This window comes from Perca fluviatilis, chromosome 15 (assembly GCF_010015445.1).
Source record: "Perca fluviatilis chromosome 15, GENO_Pfluv_1.0, whole genome shotgun sequence".
In the NCBI taxonomy this organism is placed as follows: domain Eukaryota; kingdom Metazoa; phylum Chordata; class Actinopteri; order Perciformes; family Percidae; genus Perca; species Perca fluviatilis.
In genome coordinates, this window is record NC_053126.1 from 36,253,272 (window position 1) to 36,276,877 (window position 23,606).

The 23,606-nt window shown below is 40.8% G+C and overlaps 1 protein-coding gene, 2 long non-coding RNA genes and 1 pseudogene across 3 annotated transcripts; 3 read left to right on the forward strand and 1 right to left on the reverse strand.

Annotated features, from left to right (window-relative positions):
• Positions 1-1,740: 1,740 nt before the first annotated feature.
• On the reverse strand, positions 1,741-22,825 carry LOC120574790 (annotated as a pseudogene).
• Positions 18,532-19,102, forward strand: LOC120574817. The gene is made up of 3 exons (XR_005641909.1): positions 18,532-18,591; positions 18,714-18,815; positions 18,918-19,102. It is a non-coding gene; the product is annotated as an uncharacterized LOC120574817 (long non-coding RNA).
• Positions 19,124-19,573, forward strand: LOC120574820. The gene is made up of 3 exons (XR_005641912.1): positions 19,124-19,150; positions 19,241-19,419; positions 19,502-19,573. It is a non-coding gene; the product is annotated as an uncharacterized LOC120574820 (long non-coding RNA).
• LOC120575326 lies at positions 19,972-23,318 on the forward strand. The gene is made up of 6 exons (XM_039826043.1): positions 19,972-20,431; positions 21,052-21,169; positions 21,372-21,476; positions 22,140-22,340; positions 22,555-22,731; positions 23,305-23,318. The coding sequence occupies exons 1-6, from the start codon at positions 20,078-20,080 to the stop codon at positions 23,316-23,318; spliced, it is 969 nt and encodes a 322-aa protein (XP_039681977.1). The 5' UTR covers positions 19,972-20,077.
• The last annotated feature ends 288 nt before the right edge of the window (positions 23,319-23,606 follow it).

Here is a 23,606-nt window from a genome sequence, read left to right on the forward strand (position 1 = left end):
AAGTTCTCACATTGTATTCTACAAGCTCTCACGTTTTGCACCATATTTACCTTCATAACACACACACACACACACACACACACACACACACACACACACACACACACACACACACACACACACACACACACACACACACACACACACACACGTCAAGTGCTTGAAACCTCTGACAATAGACATGGAAGACGCCATTTGCAAAAAATATATGTAATCATTAAAGTAATTTGTGTATTGTGATTAGGTTGTAATCAAAAGGGTGGAATGTAATGGCAAAATTACATTTAAGCATAATTCCTTATATTTTTATGTTTAAATTCGTACTTTAATTCTCTCACAAATGCTGAAAGAGTCTATCTCATTTCCACATGCAGATTGTGATTCTAACTTTGTGAGACATGCAGTCTGGAACATTATGTGAGCACGTTTAGCCTGAACAGATAAAGGTACAAGGTCACCCTAAATTATCTAGTATTCTCATGCCAGTTTAGCTGTAACTGGGGGGATGACAGTCGTACAGGGAGGAGGAGGTGAGACGGCTCCGAGATGTCTCTTGTATTCATCTGATTGTCTTCATGTGTATCAGATTGCCTGTCAAAATTGTAGTGTCATAATAATCCAAGTGCATATGTGTTGTCACTTTGAAGATGCATAAAAGTCTAGTGTTCTTGTGCACTCATTTGAGAAATATCAGAAAAAACACATAACATAGTTATGTCTACTGTAGAAAAAGAAAAGACAAACCCTGCTGTTGTCAAATTTGACCCATTTTCAAAAAGTTTCTGTTAATAAAATATTTATTATATTTATTATGTTTGAGATTAGAGACCAACCGGTGTAAAAGCACCGCCTACTGACCAATCAGTACTCGATTGATAACGGCGTCACCGTTCTTAGAAGACCAGGTGGGGCTCGGTGCGCGGAGACCGCTCGCACTCGCACCGACAACCCTGTTAACATTCCCTGATGGGTATTTTTATGAAAGATATAGACTTTCAGCGGAAGTAATTATGTATAGGCTATTTGTCTGCTTCTTGAGCCGTATGTTGCCAATGCGCACATCACTTTGTATATTATATTTTTATTTGCTCCCACGATTGCTTACCACTGGGTTGCAACTGAAATAGAAGGCTAAAGCAACAACAGTTTATAGAAAGCACAAGCATAATTATGGTCAGATCTAGGTCCTGACTGATGAGGAAGTGATATTGATAAGCGTTGTGATTTACACATCTACAGTGTCAGCTATTTTTTTGCCAGCTTTCCTTCTTGTTTTAGAAGCAGCGACTGAATTATGTTTTGCCTGTAAAACCTTGTCTGTGTTCTTCATATTTATGTAGAATTATAGTTTGCTCTTCTTATGTAAAATATGCGGCTCTGCATGTGCAAACCCCGCCTCTTTTATGTGAACACGCGTGCGTCTCTAGATTGGGAAACCCTGAGTTGACTGGACTAGTTGTAAACCACTGTCGTGAGGGACCGTGGTTGTTAGGTTAGGTGAAACCGGGTAACTGAAAGAAATCCAGGACATGTCGATTGGTACTACAGGGCTCTGGTGAAAAAAAAGTTTAAATTTAAAATTTTGACCCAGGAAAAACAAAAAGTTGCATGGTTTACACGAAGACAACACAGGGATTAAAAAGTTCCCTCATTAGTTTTACATCAGAGATGATTCTCTTTTATGAAGTGAAAGCAGCAGCTGATCCGTCAGGGTGAAATAAAAACACATGAACCACAGAAAACAATGTCAGACTTCATCTTTATTAAAGAAGCTGAGACAGACTCAGTTTACGTGTTACAGCTTCTGGTTCTGGTTTCATTGGCATCTGCTGCTGATCACGTTTCCATGTTCGTCCACTTCCTCCGTGATGGTGATCACCTTCGTTGTCTTGGTGGTGGTGGCGGTCTTGGTAGTGCTGCAGAACAGTTAAAATAAATAACTCATTTCATGAGACTTCAACTAGTGGGTTTTATAATTGTAAAAATACATGTTCAGCGTCAGTCAGCGTCCACTAAAAGTTCTGTTGTTGCTGCTGACAGATTCAGATTATTATTCTAAGTGTCTGACAACATTATGGGATGGATCCCTACAGAGATAGACCTTTTAGTTAAAGAGTAAGATCCTTTTAGGTTAACATGAAACAGCCCCGAAATCCCCATCACCAAATTACACCAGACTCCATGTAAATAATCAGGACTTTTAGCGTGGATAGAGCCAGCATATCTCCACCAGACTCCATGTAAATAATCAGGACTTTTAGCGTGTATAGAGCCAGCATATCTCCACCAGACTCCATGTAAATAATCAGGACTTTTAGTGTGTATAGAGCCAGCATATCTCCACCAGACTCCATGTAAATAATCAGGACTTTTAGCGTGTATAGAGCCAGCATATCTCCACCAGACTCCATGTAAATAATCAGGACTTTTAGCGTGTATAGAGCCAGCATATCTCCACCAGACTCCATGTTAATAATCAGGACTTTTAGCGTGTATAGAGCCAGCATATCTCCACCAGACTCCATGTAAATAATCAGGACTTTTAGCGTTTATAGAGCCAGCATATTTCCACCAGACTCCATGTAAATAATCAGGACTTTTAGCGTGTATAGAGCCAGCATATCTCCACCAGACTCCATGTAGATAATCAGGATTTTTAGTGTGTATAGAGCCAGCATATCTCCACATGTAAATGGGTGAATTAAGGGTTTATTTCAACCAAACCAGAGTGGTAATTGTTGGAACAGTGGAAAGATGAACCAAGACGGCTTTTGGTAGTTTTATCTAGTTTCTGTCCACTTTGAATGAAGTGTGTTTTACGATGATAAAAGTCCTGATTATTTACATGGAGTCTGGTATTTGGTTTGGTGATGGATGACTGTAGACTCGGCTCACCTCTCTCCATCCAGCAGCCTCCTGTACTCGGCGATCTCCATCTCCAGTCTGGTCTTGATGTCCAGCAGCTCGGCGTACATGGCCCTGTGTTTACCCAGGTCGGCCCTGAGGTGGGACAGCTGCTCCTCCAGAACCTCCACCTGTCTCTGGTAACCTGCTATCATGTTGGCGTAGCGGCTCTTGGTCTCAGCCAGTCTCACCTCCACAGCTCCTTTCTGTTGAGGAAGATGGAAGTCAGGCCAGTTGTGTTCAATGATTAACGTCACTTTGATTTACAGTAAGAGAGCCCTTTAGTACTTAAAACACCTCAAACCTTGTACATTCAAACCAATACAGAAGGCCAACTGTGCCAGAATAGAACCAAATTAGTAAAAAGCTCAAATGAAAGTCATCGTCAAAGTTATGCAAACATCTATTGTATTTTATCAGCTCTAACTTTTCTTCACTTATCTCTATTTTCCTGGCAGAAATGGCCGTCATTGATTAGCACGGGAACGATTAACTTTAAAGGAACACGCCGACTTATTGGGAATTTAGCTTATTCACCGTAACCCCCAGAGTAAGACAAGTCCATACATACCCTTCTCATCTCTCGTGCGTATTAGCATGGCACATCAGTGAAATATAACGTAACATGAGACACGGCCGTCTTCTACCTGTAAACAAACAGAGAACTATATTCTCAGAGTAGAATATAGTACTTGGCCGGGAGTGATATGCTCGCAGCAAGCCTGTCTGAGAATATAGTTCCCGGTTTGTTTACTGTTAGAAGACGGCCTGTATCATGTTAGTTGTTTCACTGCCTTTATGACTCTACAAATCACAACATGGAAATAGGAACATGTTGGCGTTATTTTGTCACTTTTGTCACAATTGGGAGCAGTAGGCTAGTTGGAACCAGTTACCTGCAGGATCTGTGCTAGGCTAAGCTAATGCTGGAACCGTCAGACAGCGTTACAGCACGCACTGAGATGAGAAGGGTATGTATCGACTAGTCTAACTCTGGGGGTTACGGTGAATAAGATAAAGTCCCAATGAGTCGGCGTGTTCCTTTAAGGGTTCATCCTATTCATCCTGCACATACACTTATTCTTATTGTTACTGTTTCTGCACTACAATGGTACTGTTACCACACTGCACATACCTGTACATATCTGTCTATATGGTTCATACTGAATATGCATATTTATTCTGTTTCTTATAATATATTCTGTTAATACACTGCATATATCTATATTATTTTACTACTACTATAATGTTACTGCTGCTACATTGCACATATCTGTACATGTTGTTCATACATTGTTCATATTACATCGCCATATTTATTCTGCTCTTATAAGGTAACTGCTAATACACTGCACATATTTATATTTAATTTATGTTACTCTAAACCACCTTCTATATACTACTAGACATCAGAATACTACTTACAGTGCACTATATTGCTTGTCCCGTCTATACTTGTATATCACGTTGCACTTTTCTGCTTTTTTTTTTGCACTTCTGGTTGGACACAAACTGCATTTTGTTGTCTTTGTACTTGGACTCTGCACAATGACAATAAAGTTTAATCTAATCTAATCTAATCTAAAATATCAGAATTCAGTCGTCAATAACAGACTGAAGGGATAATTTTTGTGTTGTTTTGTTTCCAATTTAGATTTTGGAAATCGATCCCAAAATACAGAATCAATGTTACATTTGATGACTTGATGAAGTTGAGAGATTTGGTGTTTTCTCACCTTGCTGGTCTCAGACTGCAGTTTGATCTCCAAAGACTGAAGATTAGTCTGACCTCTGAGATCTCAGACTTGGACGTCTGCAGAGTCTCGGTGCTCACAGCCACCTCTGTGTTCCGCTCGGCTGACTGTGAAGAACAATCAATGATGTTATTGATCAAATATCAGGGAATCAGAGCCCAGCGGGATGTAGAGTTATCTCACCAGAACAGCAGAAGTTAGGAAACTAAAAAATAAGTTGAAAACTAAAACTTAAAAAACGTTGGCACGCAGAAACTTGAGTGAAGATAATTATCTCTTCTGAAGAGTTAATAATGATGTTTTTAATTCTCAGTGTCCTCATTGGTTACTAGTTAACAACACAAAACAAGTTATAAAAACTTTCTAAACTAAAAGTAAAAAGACAGTGGTGGCCTAAAGGTTAGAGAAGTGAGTTTATGACCAGGAGGTTGCAGGAAAAAGGACTTGTGGTAGCTTTAGCATTTTAGCGTTTCAGCATTCACAAGCATTTTCTGCAGGTTTCTCCAAAAGTTAAAAACTAAAACTTAAAAAAACACAAAGTTTTAAAACTTGAAAACAATAAAAAACAAAGATGTTAGTGGTGTAAGTTGAGCTGCATCAGGTTTTGGACAGCATGGGGCAGCAGTGAGCCCATTCAGGGTGGGAATCAGGACTTTGTGGTCTCACCTTGGTCTGGAACCAGGACTCCAGCTCTTGGCGGTTCTTGTTGGCGACGGTCTCGTAGTGTTCTCTGATTCCAGCCAGCCCGGACAGGTCCTGCTGCGGAGCGGCGTCCACCTCCACGTTCACCTGGCCTCCTACCTGGACTCGCAGGGCCAGCAGGTCCTGGAGGAAGACACCGGTCTTTTTATCTTTTTATTAGCGCCCCGAGCACCAAAGTGCCAGGGACCTATTGTTTTTGAAAGGATAATGTATTATTTTTCTGCTGGGCAATCACATTTTTGAGGGGCTTGGGATGCTCGCAAAAATTGGCACACACGTCAGAACTGGTGAAGTTGTGCAGTGTTTGGGCTCAGGGGCGTGGCCAGCGCCTCCTAACACACGCCATGGTTCAGAAAAGTTTCTTTGATGTTCACGAAATTTGGTGGGAACATATTACTTATCTTCAGGAACATATACCATTATTATGACATTTTTTCACCTGACGGGATGTTGGCCATCTTGGATTTTGCACGTTAATTTTCATTTTACCAACACGTTTGAGAGGACTTATAGCCTAAAGTCCTCTCAAACCTGTTTGTTTGTTCAAAAACTCTCAAAACGTTGTAGCCACTTTCAAAGTAGTAATAGTTTTTCAGAGTTCATTTGTGCTTGGGCGTGACATGGTGGCCATTCATCGCCTCTTGCAGCTTTAATTTATCTTCCCGTCTGGTTTCAGCGCTCTCACCTCCTCGTGGTTCTTCTTGAGGAAGATGAGTTCCTCCCTCAGACCTTCGATCTGCATCTCCAGGTCAGATCTTGCCAGAGTCAGCTGGTCCAGGACTCTCTTCAGCCCGGCGATGTCGGCCTCCACCGACTGACGCATGGCCAGCTCGTGCTCATACCTGAATAAACAAACAGGAGAATGAGTTCCAGAAACTCAGCTGAGTGTTGACCATGTGTGGACGTTAAAGGAAACTAAGTCTCACTTGACTCTGAAGTCGTCGCTGGCCAGCCGGGCGTTGTCGATGGCGAGGAGGAGGCCGGCATTTCCACGAGCAGCGGAGTTGATCTGAAAAGTTCAAAAAATTAGGAACTTCAAACTAAAATGTTAAAAGAACTCAAAAATCGATACAACATGTTATTTTAGACATTTATTAGACATTTATCTATTTCATTCATATGTTACACAACTTTTGTGAAGCTAAGACTTCGGTAAACTATTGGGAACCAAAACAATTCGGTCCACATGAGTAAAGGTGGAAGTGTTTTCATTAACGCGATTTGAGGAAATCCAAAAAGCGAACAACTTTTCAGCTTTAGGGCCAAATTGTCTATTTACACATTGCTCTAGGACACATTTGGGCCTCACTATTTAAAAATATACCCTGACGCAAGAAAGACAGGGAAGAGAGCTTGGGACACTTGTCATTTGCCTCTCTGTGCATAATTGAAGAATTCCAAAAAAGTGAACATCAAGTTTTCATTATATACAAATACCTTAAAAGGTGAATCTAAGAAGATATGTAGGAATTGAGAAAATGCCCTTAGAGTTCAGAGTCTCTGTGCTCACCTGGTCCTGCAGGTCTTTGATGCGGACGTAGTACGCGGTCCCGTCGTGGCCCTCAGGTTTAATCTTGTTCTCCAGGAACTGTCTGATCTTCAGCTCCAGGTCTGCGTTGGCCCTCTCCAGGCTGTGCACCTTGTCCAGGTAGGACGCCAGGCGGTCGTTGAGGTTCTGCATGGCCACTTTCTTGTTGTCGGAGATGTCGGCGGCGTCAGACAGGTTGAAGGCGCTGCCAGCACCGGCGGCAGAGGAGGAGAAGGAGGCCTTGGAGACACGGATTCCCGTCGGTTCTTCCGTCTTTCTGCCCTCGCCTGCCAGCTCCTGCTGCGCGACACGGCGGGGGGAGGAGGAGGAGGAGGAGGACATGAGGCTGCTGCGGCTGGAGAAGGAGGTCATGGCTGAGGGTCGGCTGGTCGTTGGCTCTGAGCGGAGAGTGAAGAGTTGCTGGGACCAAGGCTCCTTTTATGTCTCAAAATGAGGCTGGGTCGCAGGGTGGGGAGGGATGCCAAACTGGCCCGGTGGGTCACATGAAGCCCCGGGGCCCAGAGAGTAAACTGGTCAGAGCTGAACAGGCGAGGTCCAGCAGGTCGGGGCTCTGGGCTCTTCATATATTTATATTATCTCTTCTTATATTCTGGCTCTTCTTATATTCTGACTCCTCTCACGTCTCTCTTGACTTGAAATAAGGAAACAATTGGATGCAAAAAATTTTCTTTAATTAAACAAAGAAAAGACTGAAATAATTCTCTTTGATCAAGCCAGTCTGTTCTTCAACAGACCGTGAGGTCGATCACAGATTTACTGATGCTAAAATGGAGAATACGTGTTGTGCATTTACTTTACACAGAGTGAGCAGCAGCTTCTTATGGAAGTTTGATGAAGTGAAACATTATTTGTAAGAAACACTGCTGCTGTAATAAAACAGTGAAAGAAAGCATTGTTAATCACGGACCGACCGAATGTGTAAGGAGCCTAAAAATAGACTTTATGTGACCACTACTCTGAACTGAAACCGTCATGTTTTTTACATTAAAGGAGTAAGGCTACTAATCATTTGCACATATTAACAGCTGTATATTTTGCATTAAAAGTGGGCAGAATGGTTTCAGTTAAGAGAAGTGGTTCTTAAATTTATATTTTTAGACTATCATTCAGTCCGTTCGCTATTGTCTACCACGCGATTTCTCGCTGTTTTATTATAGCGGCCGAGCTTGCTTCTTCACATATATGTATCCATATCCATATCACTGGAGCTTAACATCACCAAGACCAAGGAAATGTGTTGCCATAGGGGCCGACTGCTTGATACTCCTCATCCACTTTCCACACCATTGAGACTGGAAGGGCAAGTAGTGGAACAGGTTGAAAGTTTCCAGTACCTCGGTACTTTGATTGACCACCATGACCGCCACACCTTGAACCCTGCATGTTGACACTTACAGTGCCTTGCGAAAGTATTCGGCCCCCTTGAACGTTTCGACCTTTTGCCACATTTCAGGCCTCAAACATAAAGATATAAAACTGTAATTTTTTGTGAAGAACAACAAGTGGGTCCCAATTATGAAGTGGAACGAAATTCATTGGCTATTTCAAACTTTTTTAACAAATAAAAAACTGAAAAAGTGGGCGTGCAAAATTATTCAGCCCCTTTACTTTCAGTGCAGCAAACTCTCTCCAGAAGTTCAGTGAGGATCTCTGAATGATCCAATGTTGACCTAAATGACTAATGATGATAAATAGAATCCACCTGTGTATAATCAAGTCTCCGTATAAATGCACCTGCTCTGTGATAGTCTCAGAGGTCCGTTTAAAGCGCAGAGAGCATCATGAAGAACAAGGAACACACCAGGCAGGTCCGAGATACTGTTGTGGAGAAGTTTAAAGCCGGATTTGGATACAAAAAGATTTCCCAAGCTTTAAACATCCCAAGGAGCACTGTGCAAGCGATAATATTGAAATGGAAGGAGTATCAGACCACTACAAATCTACGAAGACCCGGCCGTCCCTCTAAACTTTCAGCTCATACAATGAGAAGACTGATCAGAGATGCAGCCAAGAGGCCCATGATCACTCTGGATGAACTGCAGAGATCTACAGCTGAGGTGGGAGACTCTGTCCATAGGACAACAATCAGTCGTATACTGCACAAATCTGGCCTTTATGGAAGAGTGGCAAGAAGAAAGCCATTTCTTAAAGATATCCATAAAAAGTGTCGTTTAAAGTTTGCCAAAAGCCACCTGGGAGACACACCAAACATGTGGAAGAAGGTGCTGTGGTCAGATGAAACCAAAATCAAACTTTTTGGCAACAATGCAAAACGTTATGTTTGGCGTAAAAGCAACACAGCTCATCACCCTGAACACACCATCCTCACTGTCAAACATGGTGGTGGCAGCATCATGGTTTGGGCCTGCTTTTCTTCAGCAGGGACAGGGAAGATGGTTAAAATTGATGGGAAGATGGATGGAGCCAAATACAGGACCATTCTGGAAGAAAACCTGATGGAGTCTGCAAAAGACCTGAGACTGGGACGGAGATTTGTCTTCCAACAAGACAATGATCCAAAACATAAAGCAAAATCTACAATGGAATGGTTCACAAATAAACATATCCAGGTGTTAGAATGGCCAAGTCAAAGTCCAGACCTGAATCCAATCGAGAATCTGTGGAAAGAACTGAAAACTGCTGTTCACAAACGCTCTCCATCCAACCTCACTGAGCTTGAGCTGTTTTGCAAGGAGGAATGGGCAAAAATGTCAGTCTCTCGATGTGCAAAACTGATAGAGACATACCCCAAGCGACTTACAGCTGTAATCGCAGCAAAAGGTGGCGCTACAAAGTATTAACTTAAGGGGGCTGAATAATTTTGCACGCCCAATATTTCAGTTTTTTATTTGTTTAAAAGGTTTGAAATATCCAATAAATTTCGTTCCACTTCATGATTGTGTCCCACTTGTTGTTGATTCTTCACAAAAAATTACAGTTTTATATCTTTATGTTTGAGGCCTGAAATGTGGCAAAAGGTCGAAAAGTTCAAGGGGGCCGAATACTTTCGCAAGGCACTGTACAACTTACGAAAAGGCCCAACAGCACATGTGTCTCCTCAGAAGGCTTAAAGGATCTGAAGTGAGACAGGACATTCTATCCAGAGTATACCTGATACACTGATAGAGTCTGTCATCGCTGTCAACATCACATCTTGGTACAGCTTCCTACCAAACACATGCAAGAGAAAGCTGGCTAGGATAGCCAGGCAAGCCCTTAAGATCATAGGCATTCCTTAAATCAGCCATCTGATCTTTATATACAAGCAGTGGAAAGAAAATCCAAATTCATCATCCAGGATGCCTCCCACCCCCTCCACCAAAGCTTTGAGCTATTACCATCATGAAGAAGGTTCAGAGTGCCTCTGGCTAAAAAGTCATTATACAACAAATCCTTCATTCCCAATGCAATACATATACAAAACTAATGCTACTGACACGTCACACACCTTCTGCCTTCAATCAAAAGAACATTTTCTAACATGGCAACACATTAGACAATAAAGCTTTTTGAATCTTGAATCTTGAATGCTTTTCTTCCACGTATATATGGACATAGAAAATAAAGACGCTGAAGAAATTAGACTCTAAAATCTAGAAACTATGAAGATAATTAAGTGATAAATTCCATGCACACTGTAAACAATGACTGTAACAGAGTATATTCATCAGTTATTCTCCCTCAGAAAATTATAAGGTCAAAACCATTAAGGTGTCCTCTCCCTGTTGTTCCATGAATGTACAGTAGCCTATACTGTATAGTTACTGGTTCAGTGAACTCTCATTATAGGTTTTTATCAAAGATGCAGTGAATCCAGGATTCGGCTTCTGATCCAGCTGAATATTGGGCTTTTGACGGGTTGGGATTCTGGGGAACCTCAGAATGTTTGTCCAGCGAACCAAACCCTACGCTTGCACTACACGCGCTACGCTGGTCGCCGTAATGATGAAGGTGTTTACGTAGGTGGAGCGTTCAATGCAGTAGGCTGTGAGGAATTGGACATGGAACTGGTGAGTAGAAAAAGTTGTTGTTTGGCAGAACTTTCAGTCAAAAGAAGGCCATTCAAGTCCAGCTACATGTTCAATTCTCAATGCTGATTTGTCTGGTGGTGGCGAGGACCCTAAACTATACACTGGATGGCTGCTGTTACAACATTTGGTATGATACATCTGAAAGAATACGAGTTGTGCATGAAGGAATCTACAGACAGCAGCCAGAATGGAGCAACTTCAGGTAAATACAATGAAAAATACACTGCTGTGGATGGATTCGGTGCATCCCTAGTTTTTATAATTGTTCAATCCTCTGAAATTATAGTCCCAGTGCACATTGTGTACTAAGAATGGCAAATAAAATGGCCATGGAAGAGTTACATAGGCCTACATGACCCTTTATTAAATATAAAGAAGTTAAAGAATATAAAAATAAATAAATCATCTTAAAACATGAATTGGTCTCTGCCTTTGTTAGAACCATTATAGAACACACACGTGTATAGCTCTATATATACTGCCTTTTCATTGCAGACTTCATTTAAAACACATTTGCAACTTTATCAGCCTTTTCTAATGATCTCAACAACTGCCATAGCCTAATATATTCACCAAACAACAATATAAACAGCAGTCTTCATACAGCAATGTAACAGCACCAATGACAGTAACATGAATCCTTTTTAAACTAATAGTCACAATGTTAAAATATTAAAAGTATTTAACTGAACAGCAATATGCACCTGTTGTATTTTAATGCAGGCTGATAATAATAATAAGGTAAACCCACTGCTGAGTGAACAGAAAAGGCTTTAATTAATCAGGATTAATAAATCCTAGCCTGGTCAGGCACGCTAGCTGCACAAGCAGGTGCCTCTGCTTTCGTGAAAACCAATTCAAGACTTAAGTCATCCAGTATAACTGGGATATCCCGACTTAACCCGCTATCTAGGTTTTGTGATATAGCCCTCAGGAGTGATTAGGCTAAATGCCATCCAAATAACATCAACCGACTGGGCAGCTGAGATAAAGGCCTGTGTTGCTAAATATTTGTGGAGGTGCACATTAATCCGACCATGAATGTGGCACACCCAGTTTTTCTGTCAGGCTCCATTCCTGCTCCTGGTCCTCCATGGGAACCTGACAGGTCACAGGAGTGTCTGTTTCAGGTCGACAGGTCTGTTGGTTTCCCTTTGTTTCAAAGACTTCATTGTGGCCAACTCCCTAATCAGGGCTCAGCTATATAAGACAGACCATGTATGTGAGAAGAACACTCATGCACATTTCTGTCTCAAGCAGTTCATTACAGTTTATTACCTTCAGTTTGAAGCACTGTCAGGAGACCCTTTGTGCCTTGCCTGCCTTGTGACTGGGGAATTCGTTCTCAGAGAGAGTATGTTCAGGTTTTCATGGTATTCTTTTCAATGGTAAATTACCATGAGCTGGGGTCTCATTTATAAAACTATGCATAAGATCTTTACTAAAAGTATACGTACGGCCAAAAGCCCAAAAATCTGATTCATAAAACTGTGCGTATGCACATCTGTAAGCAATGTTCCCTTTATAAATCACAGATTACCGACAAGTGTATGTACATGAATCAGCCTCTTATCCCACCCTGTACACGCCCATTTTTAACCATAAACATTCAATGTAAAGCACCTCATGAATGCTGATCAGTATGTTACTGGCAGTTGTGGAGGGGCTGTCCTGGTTGACACGCCTCTTCAACATTGCGTGGAAGTCTGGGACAGTGCCAAAGGAGTGGCAGACCGGGGTGGTGGTTCCCCTTTTTAAAAAGGGGGACCAGAGGGTGTGTGCCAATTACAGGGGTAACACACTTCTTAGCCTCCCTGGTAAAGTCTACTCCAAGGTGCTGGAAAGGAGGGTTGAAGAGGAACAATGCGGATTCCATCCTGGGGCCTCATTTATAAAACTGTGCGTAGATTCTATTCTGAAAGATTTCGTGCGCAAAAAAGTCAGAATTTTCGTACGCAAAAACAATATTCTGATTTATAACACCTTGCGGCGCACACCGGTACGCACTCTTCTCGTTATAAATACGGACGTGTGTTACCTTATGCGGTCCTGCACGAGCCTCACGCTCCTCCCAAGGTCGTCCCATATTTGTCCTAATAAGGTCCATGTTAATCAATCAATGAATATTCCAGACTTGAAAGGAGCCCTTGATCACCAATCACGAAACGGGAAAATGGGGAAAAAACACGATTCAGTGATGTGCTCCTAACAGAGGTAGAACAGCGAAACAAAATCCTGTTTGGAAGCCGTAACCCTTGTGTTCATATTGTTGTTACGCAGCCTTAATACTTAACAGATTTAGCTCAATTACCAATGATATATACATCATTTATGGTTCATATTTGCCATTTACCCCTGTGAGATCACATTTATGATCATATGATCATTTTCGTTTTTTGTGAGAAAGGAAATTCAGTTATTAAAAAGGTAAAAATAGAAACAAGATTTTGGATCATTATTGGTGCAAAACAGGTGAAAGTGCTTGAAATGTAACAATTTGGTAACTTGTATGATAACTGTGTGGGAATAGCAGGTGCAGAAAGACAACATTCCCACAAACAGACACCTACAATCAGACACGACCACATAAAGACGCACACACACACACACACACACACACACACACACACACACACACACACACACACACACACACACACACACAGATACACATCAAACAAACAACGCATTTCCCGGGGCGAGGCAGGGGAGAGCAGCGGAGGAAAAGCGCATTTCCTCCGCTGCACGGTGTGGTCGGATCCCCTGCCTCTCCCCGTTGCTGGCAGCCCCTCGCCGGGCGCCGCGACCGGCTCTGGATCGGTTTAGCAAGAACAGGATTGTTGGGTTCAGGAAAACAAAAACTGAGTTAGGTTCGGAAAACGGGCATACCATCGGAGTTCACTAAAACGCAGTCAATAAAACCTTGGGAGCATTACGCACGATCACACGTGTGGTCAAAAGTTTGCGGAAAATTGGGAACATTTTTACGCATGGAAATTCTTTATAAATCCCGACTATTGCGAGGAATGTTGCGACGAAAAATTTCACCCTGCTTCACGCAACTTTTTCTTGCGTAACAGGTTTTATAAATGAGGCCCCAGGTAAGAGGAAGATACATCCTTGATAGATTAATGTATTTTAAAGGGATGATAGAATGATTATATAGGGCATTTTACACTGTTCCTTAAGGTCTCCTAATGGGGTATGTAACATTGGTTGGGCTGAAAATTGCCCGAATGATATTTTATAGGCCCTTAACTACCCTGTGAATATGGCTCTATTTGGAACAAGAGCTTTTCTTCCAAATATGGTATGGTCATGAATATTCAGAATGAGCTACGCGCTGATTGGTTTGGGCAAACTACATAGAAACACATGGGATACTCTCATATTTCAGACACTGCAAAGTTATACATTGTTTATCGGGCTATTCCGTTATTAAATTCACTTCTGATACTTTTTTAAGCGAGAAATCAACTATATAAAGCTCAAATATGGGCCGTTTTACGAAAATTGATGGCTAATTGCAAATTTGGTAAGACTGTGTGTCGGAGTTCAGCCGCTGGTGCTGCCTCGCCGCCCGCCGGTGCTGCCTCGCCACCCAGCCTGCCTTCCTTCACAGACCCGGCCTGCTATGAGTGCTTGGAGCTCCGTCACGGCAGCCCACAGCAGGGACTACCAACACCGCTGCCCTGACAGAGCTCCAGGACCTTCAACTCCCCTCTTCCTGGTAGCTAAATGGCCCGTTGTGTGAGAGTGAAAGCGCGGTCAGCGAGCTTGTTACACCAGCAATCTCTTACCACATGTTACACACATGTCACGCCACTTATACAAAATCTAACTAAATGTCTTATAAAGCTAACAACGGTGTCCGATTTCAAGTTAATAGTTGTGAAGACTAACTAGGTGTTTCGTTAGCTGCGGCTGTCCCTTCAATCCTAGCTACAAATCACTGATGGTTAGCTTCCTTTTTGGTCGTAATTCGAATATTTACGGTTAGAATTTCGTCACGCCACTTACACAACATCTAACTAGCTATATGTCTTACAAACATAACAACGGTGTCCGATTTCAAGTTAATATTTGTGAAGACTAACTAGGTGTTTCGTTAGCTGTGACTGTCCCTTCAATCCTAGCTACAAACCACAGATAGTTAGCTTCCTTTTCGCCTTAATTCGATTTACAGTTTGAATTTCGTCACGCCACTTACACAACATCTAACTATATATGTCTTATAAAGCTAACAACGGTGTCCGATTTCAAGTTAATGAATATTTGTGAATTCCAGAGGAATTCTAAGAGGAGGCTAGCTAGCTAGCTCTCATTGATAGAGCTACATCCAGCCGCAGGCTCTATCAATGAGACTCGCGGACAAGCGGCGTTTATTTCCCCAATAGTTTGTTTAAATAACTGAACACATTATTATTACACACATTAAAAGATTAACTGAAACCTGTGGTAACAGACTGCTGGTGTAACAAGCTCGCTGACCGCGCTCTCACTCACACATACCGGGCATTTAGCTAGCAGGAAGAGGGGAGCTGCAGGCCCTGGAGCTCTGTCAGAGCCTCGGCGTTTAGTAGTCCATTAGCGGTGTTACCGGTGACTCTGCGCGGGTATGGTTGCCAGCCGGAGCTCACAGCAGGCCGGTCGGCGAGGCAACAACCCAGGCAGCACCGCCGGACAAAATTTGCAATTAGCCATCCATTTTTGTAAAACTAGCTAGATTCAGAAGACTACCTGATCTAAGGTCAGTTGTGTAGCCTATGTAAATATTGGGGCGTAACCATTCTCTTAAGGTTCCGGATTTTGGGAGGTTGACGACAACTTCCAGCTTTGTTGGGATTCGCCCGTTTTCAGCGGCAGTTTCAAAATATGAGATTTTCATAGTAAAGGGGTGTCAATGGGATTTTGAGCTTCTATGTATGTCCTATTTACCCACTGAACTGTCGTTATTCAACTATGACAGGGTAAAATCGGTTTTGCATTCTATCACCCCTTTAAGTAATGAATTGCTTTTGTTTCAACTGTGTTAGCTATATTACCTGTAAGTGTTGCCATGTTAATTTAATTTCGTGGTAGAGAGCCGAAGGTTATTAACGTTAGAGATGGGAATTGAAGGATTTAGGAAATAAGTAGCATAAATAAGCTAGCGCTAGCTCGTTTTAGCATTCCAACGTTAGCTAAAAGGCTAGCTTTATATATTTTTAATTCATTAATGGCTTTTGTTTAAACTGTTATAGATTGTCGATGAGTGTTGCCATGTTAATTGCATTGCGGTCGAGAGCTGAAGGTTATTAACTAGCTAATAAGGTAACGTGATTTACATGAATACGCTAACGTTAGCTCTAACGTTAGCTGCTGAAAGGCTATCTTGACAGGTCCGACGCGATCCGTCGGAACGGGTCATGTCGTGTCCGGTTGGATCTATTTAAGCAATCGTTTATCCTTATTTTGCGTACTTTCAATAATGCTGTAAAGTGTTGTAAACATAGTTTTAGCCTACAACATTACGTGTATTCGTGAACTGTAACGTTAGAGCTTTGTAATAGTGAGCTCAAATAGCAAACGTCTGTCCCTTATTTTGCTAATATTCATGCAGTTTACATGTTGAGTATGACTAAATACAAATTGTTTACATTAATCAACATCTCCATCAAGGTTATCTTTTTTTCATTTTGATACACTTCTGTATTTTTAATGTGAGAAATTCATGCTTGCTGCAAGATAAATAACCATGTTTTGTTTTTATTATCCTCTCTTTGACAGCTCCTGTTACCAACCACCCTTGTCCCTATTAAATCCACCTCTACAGTACCTCCTTTATTAATAAACCAACGGCTCTTTTAAGAGCCACTCCTAATATTTAGACACACACACACACACACACACACACACACACACACACACACACACACACACACACACACACACACACACAAACACACACACACACACGCAGGCATTTTCTCTCTCTCTGTCTCTCTGTCTCTCTCTCTCTCTTCTCTGTTCTCTCTTCTCTTCTCTCTCTTTTTTCTCTCTCACTCTCTCACTGTTATGGCTTTTTCTCTCTTGCTGCGATCTCCTGTAGAAGGCGGCCTATTGTCTTTAAGTAAGTATTCTCATTCTATTCCTTCTTTTGTATTTCACATTACTGTCTTACTGACCAAAAGACACAGTGCATGAACATTTGAATGTGCCTATGGCATTCTTTTTTTCTGACAGTGTTTTTGTCTCACTTATACAACATAGTATTGTTGAAATGGCTGATCAGCAAGACGACTGGGAAGCAGAAGATGCTATTTTCCTTGCTGATATGCTTCTGGCTCAAGAAAAAGTAAGACTGTAATCTCGCCAGTGTGGGAATTAGAGAATTATATTTGTATAACTGTATTTCAGTGTAGTCATACAATGCTATATTTCTGCCATCAAAGGAAAAGAAAGCAGACTCTGCTACAGGCAGTAGTTTTCAGGTCCGATGGGTGGAAAAAAATGCTGAAGGAAGTCCACTGCTAAAAAGAAGCAGAAGTGGAGAGACACGAAATCGTGCTTCAGCTACAGGTAGTCTTCCAAGATTATTTCTAATTACCCACCTCAAGAATTGGAATTAACCTTCATTAGATCCAATATGTAGTTTGGTATTTTTTATCTAAACCCTATGTAATTACATTTTGTTTTTGTTGTTTCCTTTTATAACATTGACCACAAAAATAGGGGGTGTTTCTTTTATTTTCGGATATTAATAGGGTTTCTGTTTCCTATTTTTGATATTTCTTTCCTTTTAAATATGTTAAACTGTGCCATTAGAAAACCATAAGGTGGATCTGTTATGTATGTTTTGACTTCATCTATTTTGAAATGTTTATTTTAAACTAGGACTATAAATGCATTCTGCAATGTTAATTTTAATGTCAACTTCTGCTAAACTAATCCAAAGATGTGAAATGTAAGTGAAGCAGTCCTGGTCAGGTTCATATTATATTATATTAAATGTAACTAATATTGATTTACATGTAACATTTCCATATTATAGCCTGAAGTCACCAAACAAACATTGTATTTGTATGCCTATTACAGCCTGTTTCTATCTATCTTTTTAGTTTCCGTGGTTCCCAGTGAGGACTCTATTCCTTTTGAGTCAGCTGAGGAGGTTCTCACAGTGACCCAATCAGACTCCTCTCAACAGTTATTTGGTAAGATGAAACCCTACTATAATTAAGCAAGTTAGTAAAAAGCATGAAATGGATGTTTGTTTTATTTTACCTGCTTTTCAGAGACTGAGATGAACAAACTGCAGGACATTCTGCAGACCTCAGAAGATATTCCAGATGCAAGTGGGCATCCTTCCACCTCCACATCATGGGGCCAATCTGCAGCCCAAGATGAGTGGCGGAAAGCGAGGTCTCATCATCTGAGCTGCTTGCTGTCCTGCAACGTCCAGAGAAGAACTGCAGCCACTGCACATCTCCTGCCATCATTCAATGCAGAGACTGCATGCCAGAGGAGTGGCTGTGTACGGAGTGTGACACACACATCCACAAAAAACACACACTCCATAACAGGGAGTCCTGCATTGGGGGAATTTACAAGGCCATAGAGCCAACAGTGTGCTGCGTAAAGCAAAATGGCGGATATACACTCGTCAATCAAGGTAGTGCTTTGATCTTTTTGATAAAGTGGTTGAAGTTGTGTCCTTGTTTTTTAATTTAATAATAATAAATTGCAAATAATTGTTTAAAGCTTCTCACTATTTATTGAACTTCTCTCTTTCAGTATGTCTTTTGCCTACAGTGAGGCCTGTCCAGTTGTGCACGTGTGATCCTGCAACCATAACAGAATCAGCTGGTAGAGCAATAATTATGGTTTGCATAAATGGTATGAACTATGGCTTTTATTTATTTATTTTTTCTTTTCCTGTCCAGAGTTATTTTCAGGACATAACCATGCATTAAATGTACTACCTTTTTCTTTTTATAGGTCGGTATGATTTGCACTTGCCAAACTTGTCTTGCAAATTATGTCTGGCACAGTGGACACCTGACATGAGCGACCTCATTCGCAGTGGGTACTGGCCAGCATCTGTGAATGCTGACACATTGTTTTCAATGGATGTCTTTACTTCATTTGAAGAGTTGAAAACTGTGGCTCCCAGTTTGTCGCGTCAGGGTTTTTTGCGGATGTATGAGAAGAGGACCTGTCAATTTGGAAGGGTAAGATCAGCGTGGATAATAGTTGCATCAAGTAAAAATATTTTATAACTATTTAATTTGACTTTTTACATATAACTTGCAAATGTATAGGCTGGCAAAATCCACGGAGACGTATTCCAAAGGAGTTATTTGGAGTACACATTCTGCCAGTACCATTGTGAGAATATGGCCAGTGTAGAGCACTTCACCTGCCCGGCGTGTACACCCAACATGATAGCTCTTTGCGCAGATGGAAACAGAAAGCAGTACCGATTTCGACAGTCAAAAGGGTTAGTTGTTTTACACTTAGTCAAATGAACTGAACAAATAATGTCTTACACTGAACAAGATCTTTTTTCTTATTTTATTTAGGTCAGAGCAACCATATTTTGACGGTACTTTCATCGCCAAGGACGCTGAAGTACAACATTTTGTTGAGGAGATCAGGAGTAAAATGAAAAGTGTTAGTTAAATATTTATATATTGTTTTTGCAATGTATGGCTTGAAACTTGAAATGTAGGATTTTCCATTACAAATTAGTTATTTCTTCCCTCAAGACCAGATGGTGTCAGCTTAAATGGAACAGACTAGTATCTCCCAACCAGCAATTTAAGCAATATGTTGCATCTCATCCAAGTAATTTGGGGTTTGAAATTGGGTATGTGTGGTGACATCCAAAGTGGCTAGATTTTGGTAATAGGTAGTGAGTTATTGTTTGCTAAGCTGAAGATAGGAAAGTGAAAGATGCATTTTCTGAAGCTCCTTGAGCCCTGACTAAACCTCCAATTGTATTTTGAAAGTAAATATTTAATGTCTCCAATCATTAAACAGATGCTCTTTGGTGTAATGTAACCTGACTCCATGGTCCTGATGGATTAAATAATTACATAGGATAATTTTTTTTTGTTTTTCTTATAAGCATAACTATTTTGTCAAACTATTTTGTCATGCAGACTGCCAGCAGAGGAATCTGTGGAGCCAGTCAGTGGTCTGCTGCACGGGAGACAGCCAGAAGAGCTAGTAAACTGGATGAAGAGGGCATTGAGGTGGTTGTTTGCCGACACGGAGTGCTATTGAAGGCCCTCAACATGTATAGGGGGGAAATATTTGCTTATCCGCTGTTCCTGCAAAAGGAGCTTCAGACAGCCACAAATGGACAGTTCTTTTGCACGGATATTGCTTGCAAGTATTGGCCCTACCTTGAAAAGTTGTCGGTCTCCATGTCAGAGCTCAGACCTTTACTGCAGATGAGGCCATTCCTTTCTGTCATGCATGCCAAGGCCCATTCAACAAAGTGTGAGGTACTACATGTTCTTTATCATACAAATTTAAACGGTAACTTTTATGTATAATACATAAGATTATAAAATAAATGTCCACACTGATTTGTTAGACAATCTGGAGTGGCAAAAATCAAGAGGGTGCTGGTACAACTGCAGGGGAGGAGGTCGAAATGGTAAACAGCTACCTCTCTCGTTGTGCCCTCACAACCAAGTACATGACAAAATCTGGTAAGTCGATCTAATCTTTGTTTAAGATAAAACTCTAAATAATCCCCTATGATTGTTACATTTATCTGAAATTAAAGCTCAACTGTGAAGAAGTTGACTAACTGAATGACCATTAATGGGACTTTCCTCCATCACTTTATTCATTATGTTTAAAATACGAGGAATGTTAACAGTCCATGCTATTGGATGGAACCGACGGAAGCAGGAAGGCCTTCATCTTGCATTATCCAGCAGATACGTCAAGGTATTGACCAGATAATGTGAGACATGATCAGGTTTACTGCCCATATTCATTTAAAACCAATTTGACCAATGTGTCTTAGATACTGTATAGACAATATAAAGCCTCTATGATTTGTCTTACTCTTTGAAGATAACATCTTAAAAATCTTGCTTTTTCTTTACTGTAGACTTGTGAAAAGGCGGAGGCTGATTCTCAGAGACTGGAAGATTTGAGCATTCAACTTGGTTGCCTTGAGAACATGGTGCATCAGTGGGTTCATGATGTCAGAGAATGGGCTTCCGATGGTATAATATTTTATGGAAATCCTTTTACATAGTTTTCTAATGTATTGTGATAGTCAATTATAATATATGACTCAGACTTGTTTCCTTGCATGGCCCTGCACCTCCTGCTCCTTCTCCAGCCATTAGCTTTTGCTTGTACAATCTAAAAGATCGATCAGATTTGTTTTGTTTTTGGTTGTTTATATTGCTTTTGTATTTTAAGATTCTGCAGGTACCAGATGTGATGACCAGCAACCTCTTCAGGAATCAATTGAAGAAATGTTCCTTGCGGTTCATCACAGAAAAGCCAGCCTTTATAATCAGACTGGTATGTTGATAACTGATCTAATATTGTCATTTATATCGCTTGCAGATATCTTGTCTGGATTGTTTATTTCTGTATCTACTAGGGGTGGGAATCACCAGAGGCCTCACGATACGATATCATCACGATACTTGTGTAACAATACAATATTATTGTGATTTTAAACATATTGCAATATTCTGCGATATATTGCAATTTCTTACCTTTTTGTCCAACTTGAAATTTTTCCCAATTTCAAATGATGTCCCCAAAGGAAACTTTGTCAACATCTGTTTTATCTAAAAAGATACTTTTCTCTGTTTGTTCATCTCACTTCAGTTTATTGCTGTAAAATGGGGATTGTCAAGCAGACAGACTGACCAACACGATAAAAGATTGATACTTGCGTCTGTGTATCGATACAGTATTGCCACGGAAAATATTGCGATACTCTGCTGTATCGATTTTTTCCCCCCACCCTTAGTATCTACAAGTCTTTAGTTTTAAAATCTATTTCTTTGGAATTTTACAGATACTAGGCCTATTTTGTCTTTGAATTCATTTGTTTTTCTTTTTTGATTTATCAACTGTTAAATGATTTTAAGTATAAGGCTTTAACAGTATTGCATGTATCATATCTGTATGCACATACTTGTGCATTATGTTTTCTCTATTTTGTAACTATAGACAGCAACAAAATCCGACAGTTGCGACGAAGGAAATTGGGGGAAGAGAAGAAAAAACTGTTTGAAAAAATCAAGCTGTACAATGAGCAGGTTGCAGATGAGGAGCGCATCCTTGAGGAGAAGGTGGAAAGCAGACTCTCTGTGGTGGAAGGAGACAGTGGGGCAGACTGTCTAATATGGCCATGGGAAGTGCACAGCAGAGGTATGGAACAATTTCTGTATGTGTTTATTGCTAGTATTTATGGGTTTTGCCTAGTAGTTGGGCCATTTTCATTACTCATTGCCAGACCCTTAATCTTTCGGATTTGGGTTTGGATTTCCAGGCTAGGTTTTGCCTACACTACTTATCTTTTAACAGGTATGCTTTCTGTACAAGTCAAACTTGTGTTCAAAGGATGTTATTTTTGTGACTTCAGAATCGAGCAATATCCTTACGAAGAAGAAGATTTTTGATGTTTACATGTCAAAAATGCGGCTTCAAGAGGAAAAGATCATTTTGATGAGGGAGATGAAACAGCATTGCACCTACCTCAGAAAGCTGGCCTGGAGTCTCCGCAAAATGATGTCTGAAATGTCTTCTGGCAGGAACAGTGGTAAGAAGCCAAATTACATTTTTTATGTTCTCCTTACAGTGACACTATAAATTCCTAAGCAACTTGTGCTGCAGGTCCTGCCTATTGATTTGACTGACACCATGACCTTTTGTCAGTGGTCCTTAACCATCCAGTGCGCCGTACTTGATGAACAGTGCAACATTAACAACAAACGCTCAACTGAAATTTACATGGCCAAACCTCGTCAATTGTTTTTCAGTGCAAAGACACACTATACTTTACAGGCAATAATAATATAGTGCTACAGAAGGTTCACTTTATAAAATCAAGTGGTAGTTTATAGTCACTGTTGCTAAATGATCTCTTTGTTCAGTGTTTTGTAATTTGCTCAGTAGAGAGATACTACTGAGGTAGGCTATGGCAAAAGGTCTGCGTGAAGCCTCTGCATCAGTATTAAGGTGTAAAATTAGCTGGGCCTAGCAATTTAGTGTTTTTTATAATTGGGGTACACAAGTCTCCATAAAGCACAGGTTATTTTTCAGAATTGAAAAGAACTGCTCACTAAAAACTCAAAAGCCTCTTCCATGTGTTCAATATCTGTATTCTCCATAGTGACGTTACTCTAAGCTTCTTCCCTTGTGAACACCTCCGATCGTCACTTTTCACACACTACGCTCCTCCAACCTGCAGTGTGTTATTTACCTTTTTCACGCTACCTGAATTCACACGGGACTTCAGCGCGAGACTACAGCTAGCAGTCTAAAACACTATACTGTACAGGGCATAAACATAATTTGGTCCATTTCCATGTAGTTACATAGTCACTAATATGGTCATAACCACTACAGCGCTCAATTACCTATTTGTGAGGGTGAAATAAAATAAAGAATTTCGCCGCGAAGGCTTGAACGGTC

What these genes read in the sequence shown, in the direction of transcription:
- LOC120575326 (XM_039826043.1), top strand. Translation starts at nt 20,078, where the DNA reads ATGCAGACTGCCAGCAGAGGAATCTGTGGAGCCAGTCAGTGGTCTGCT. An exon ending in CCCATTCAACAAAGTGTGAG is followed by an intron (nt 20,432 to 21,051) that starts GTACTACATGTT and finishes TCTTTACTGTAG; the next exon opens with ACTTGTGAAAAGGCGGAGGC. An exon ending in CAGCCTTTATAATCAGACTG is followed by an intron (nt 21,477 to 22,139) that starts GTATGTTGATAA and finishes TTGTAACTATAG; the next exon opens with ACAGCAACAAAATCCGACAG.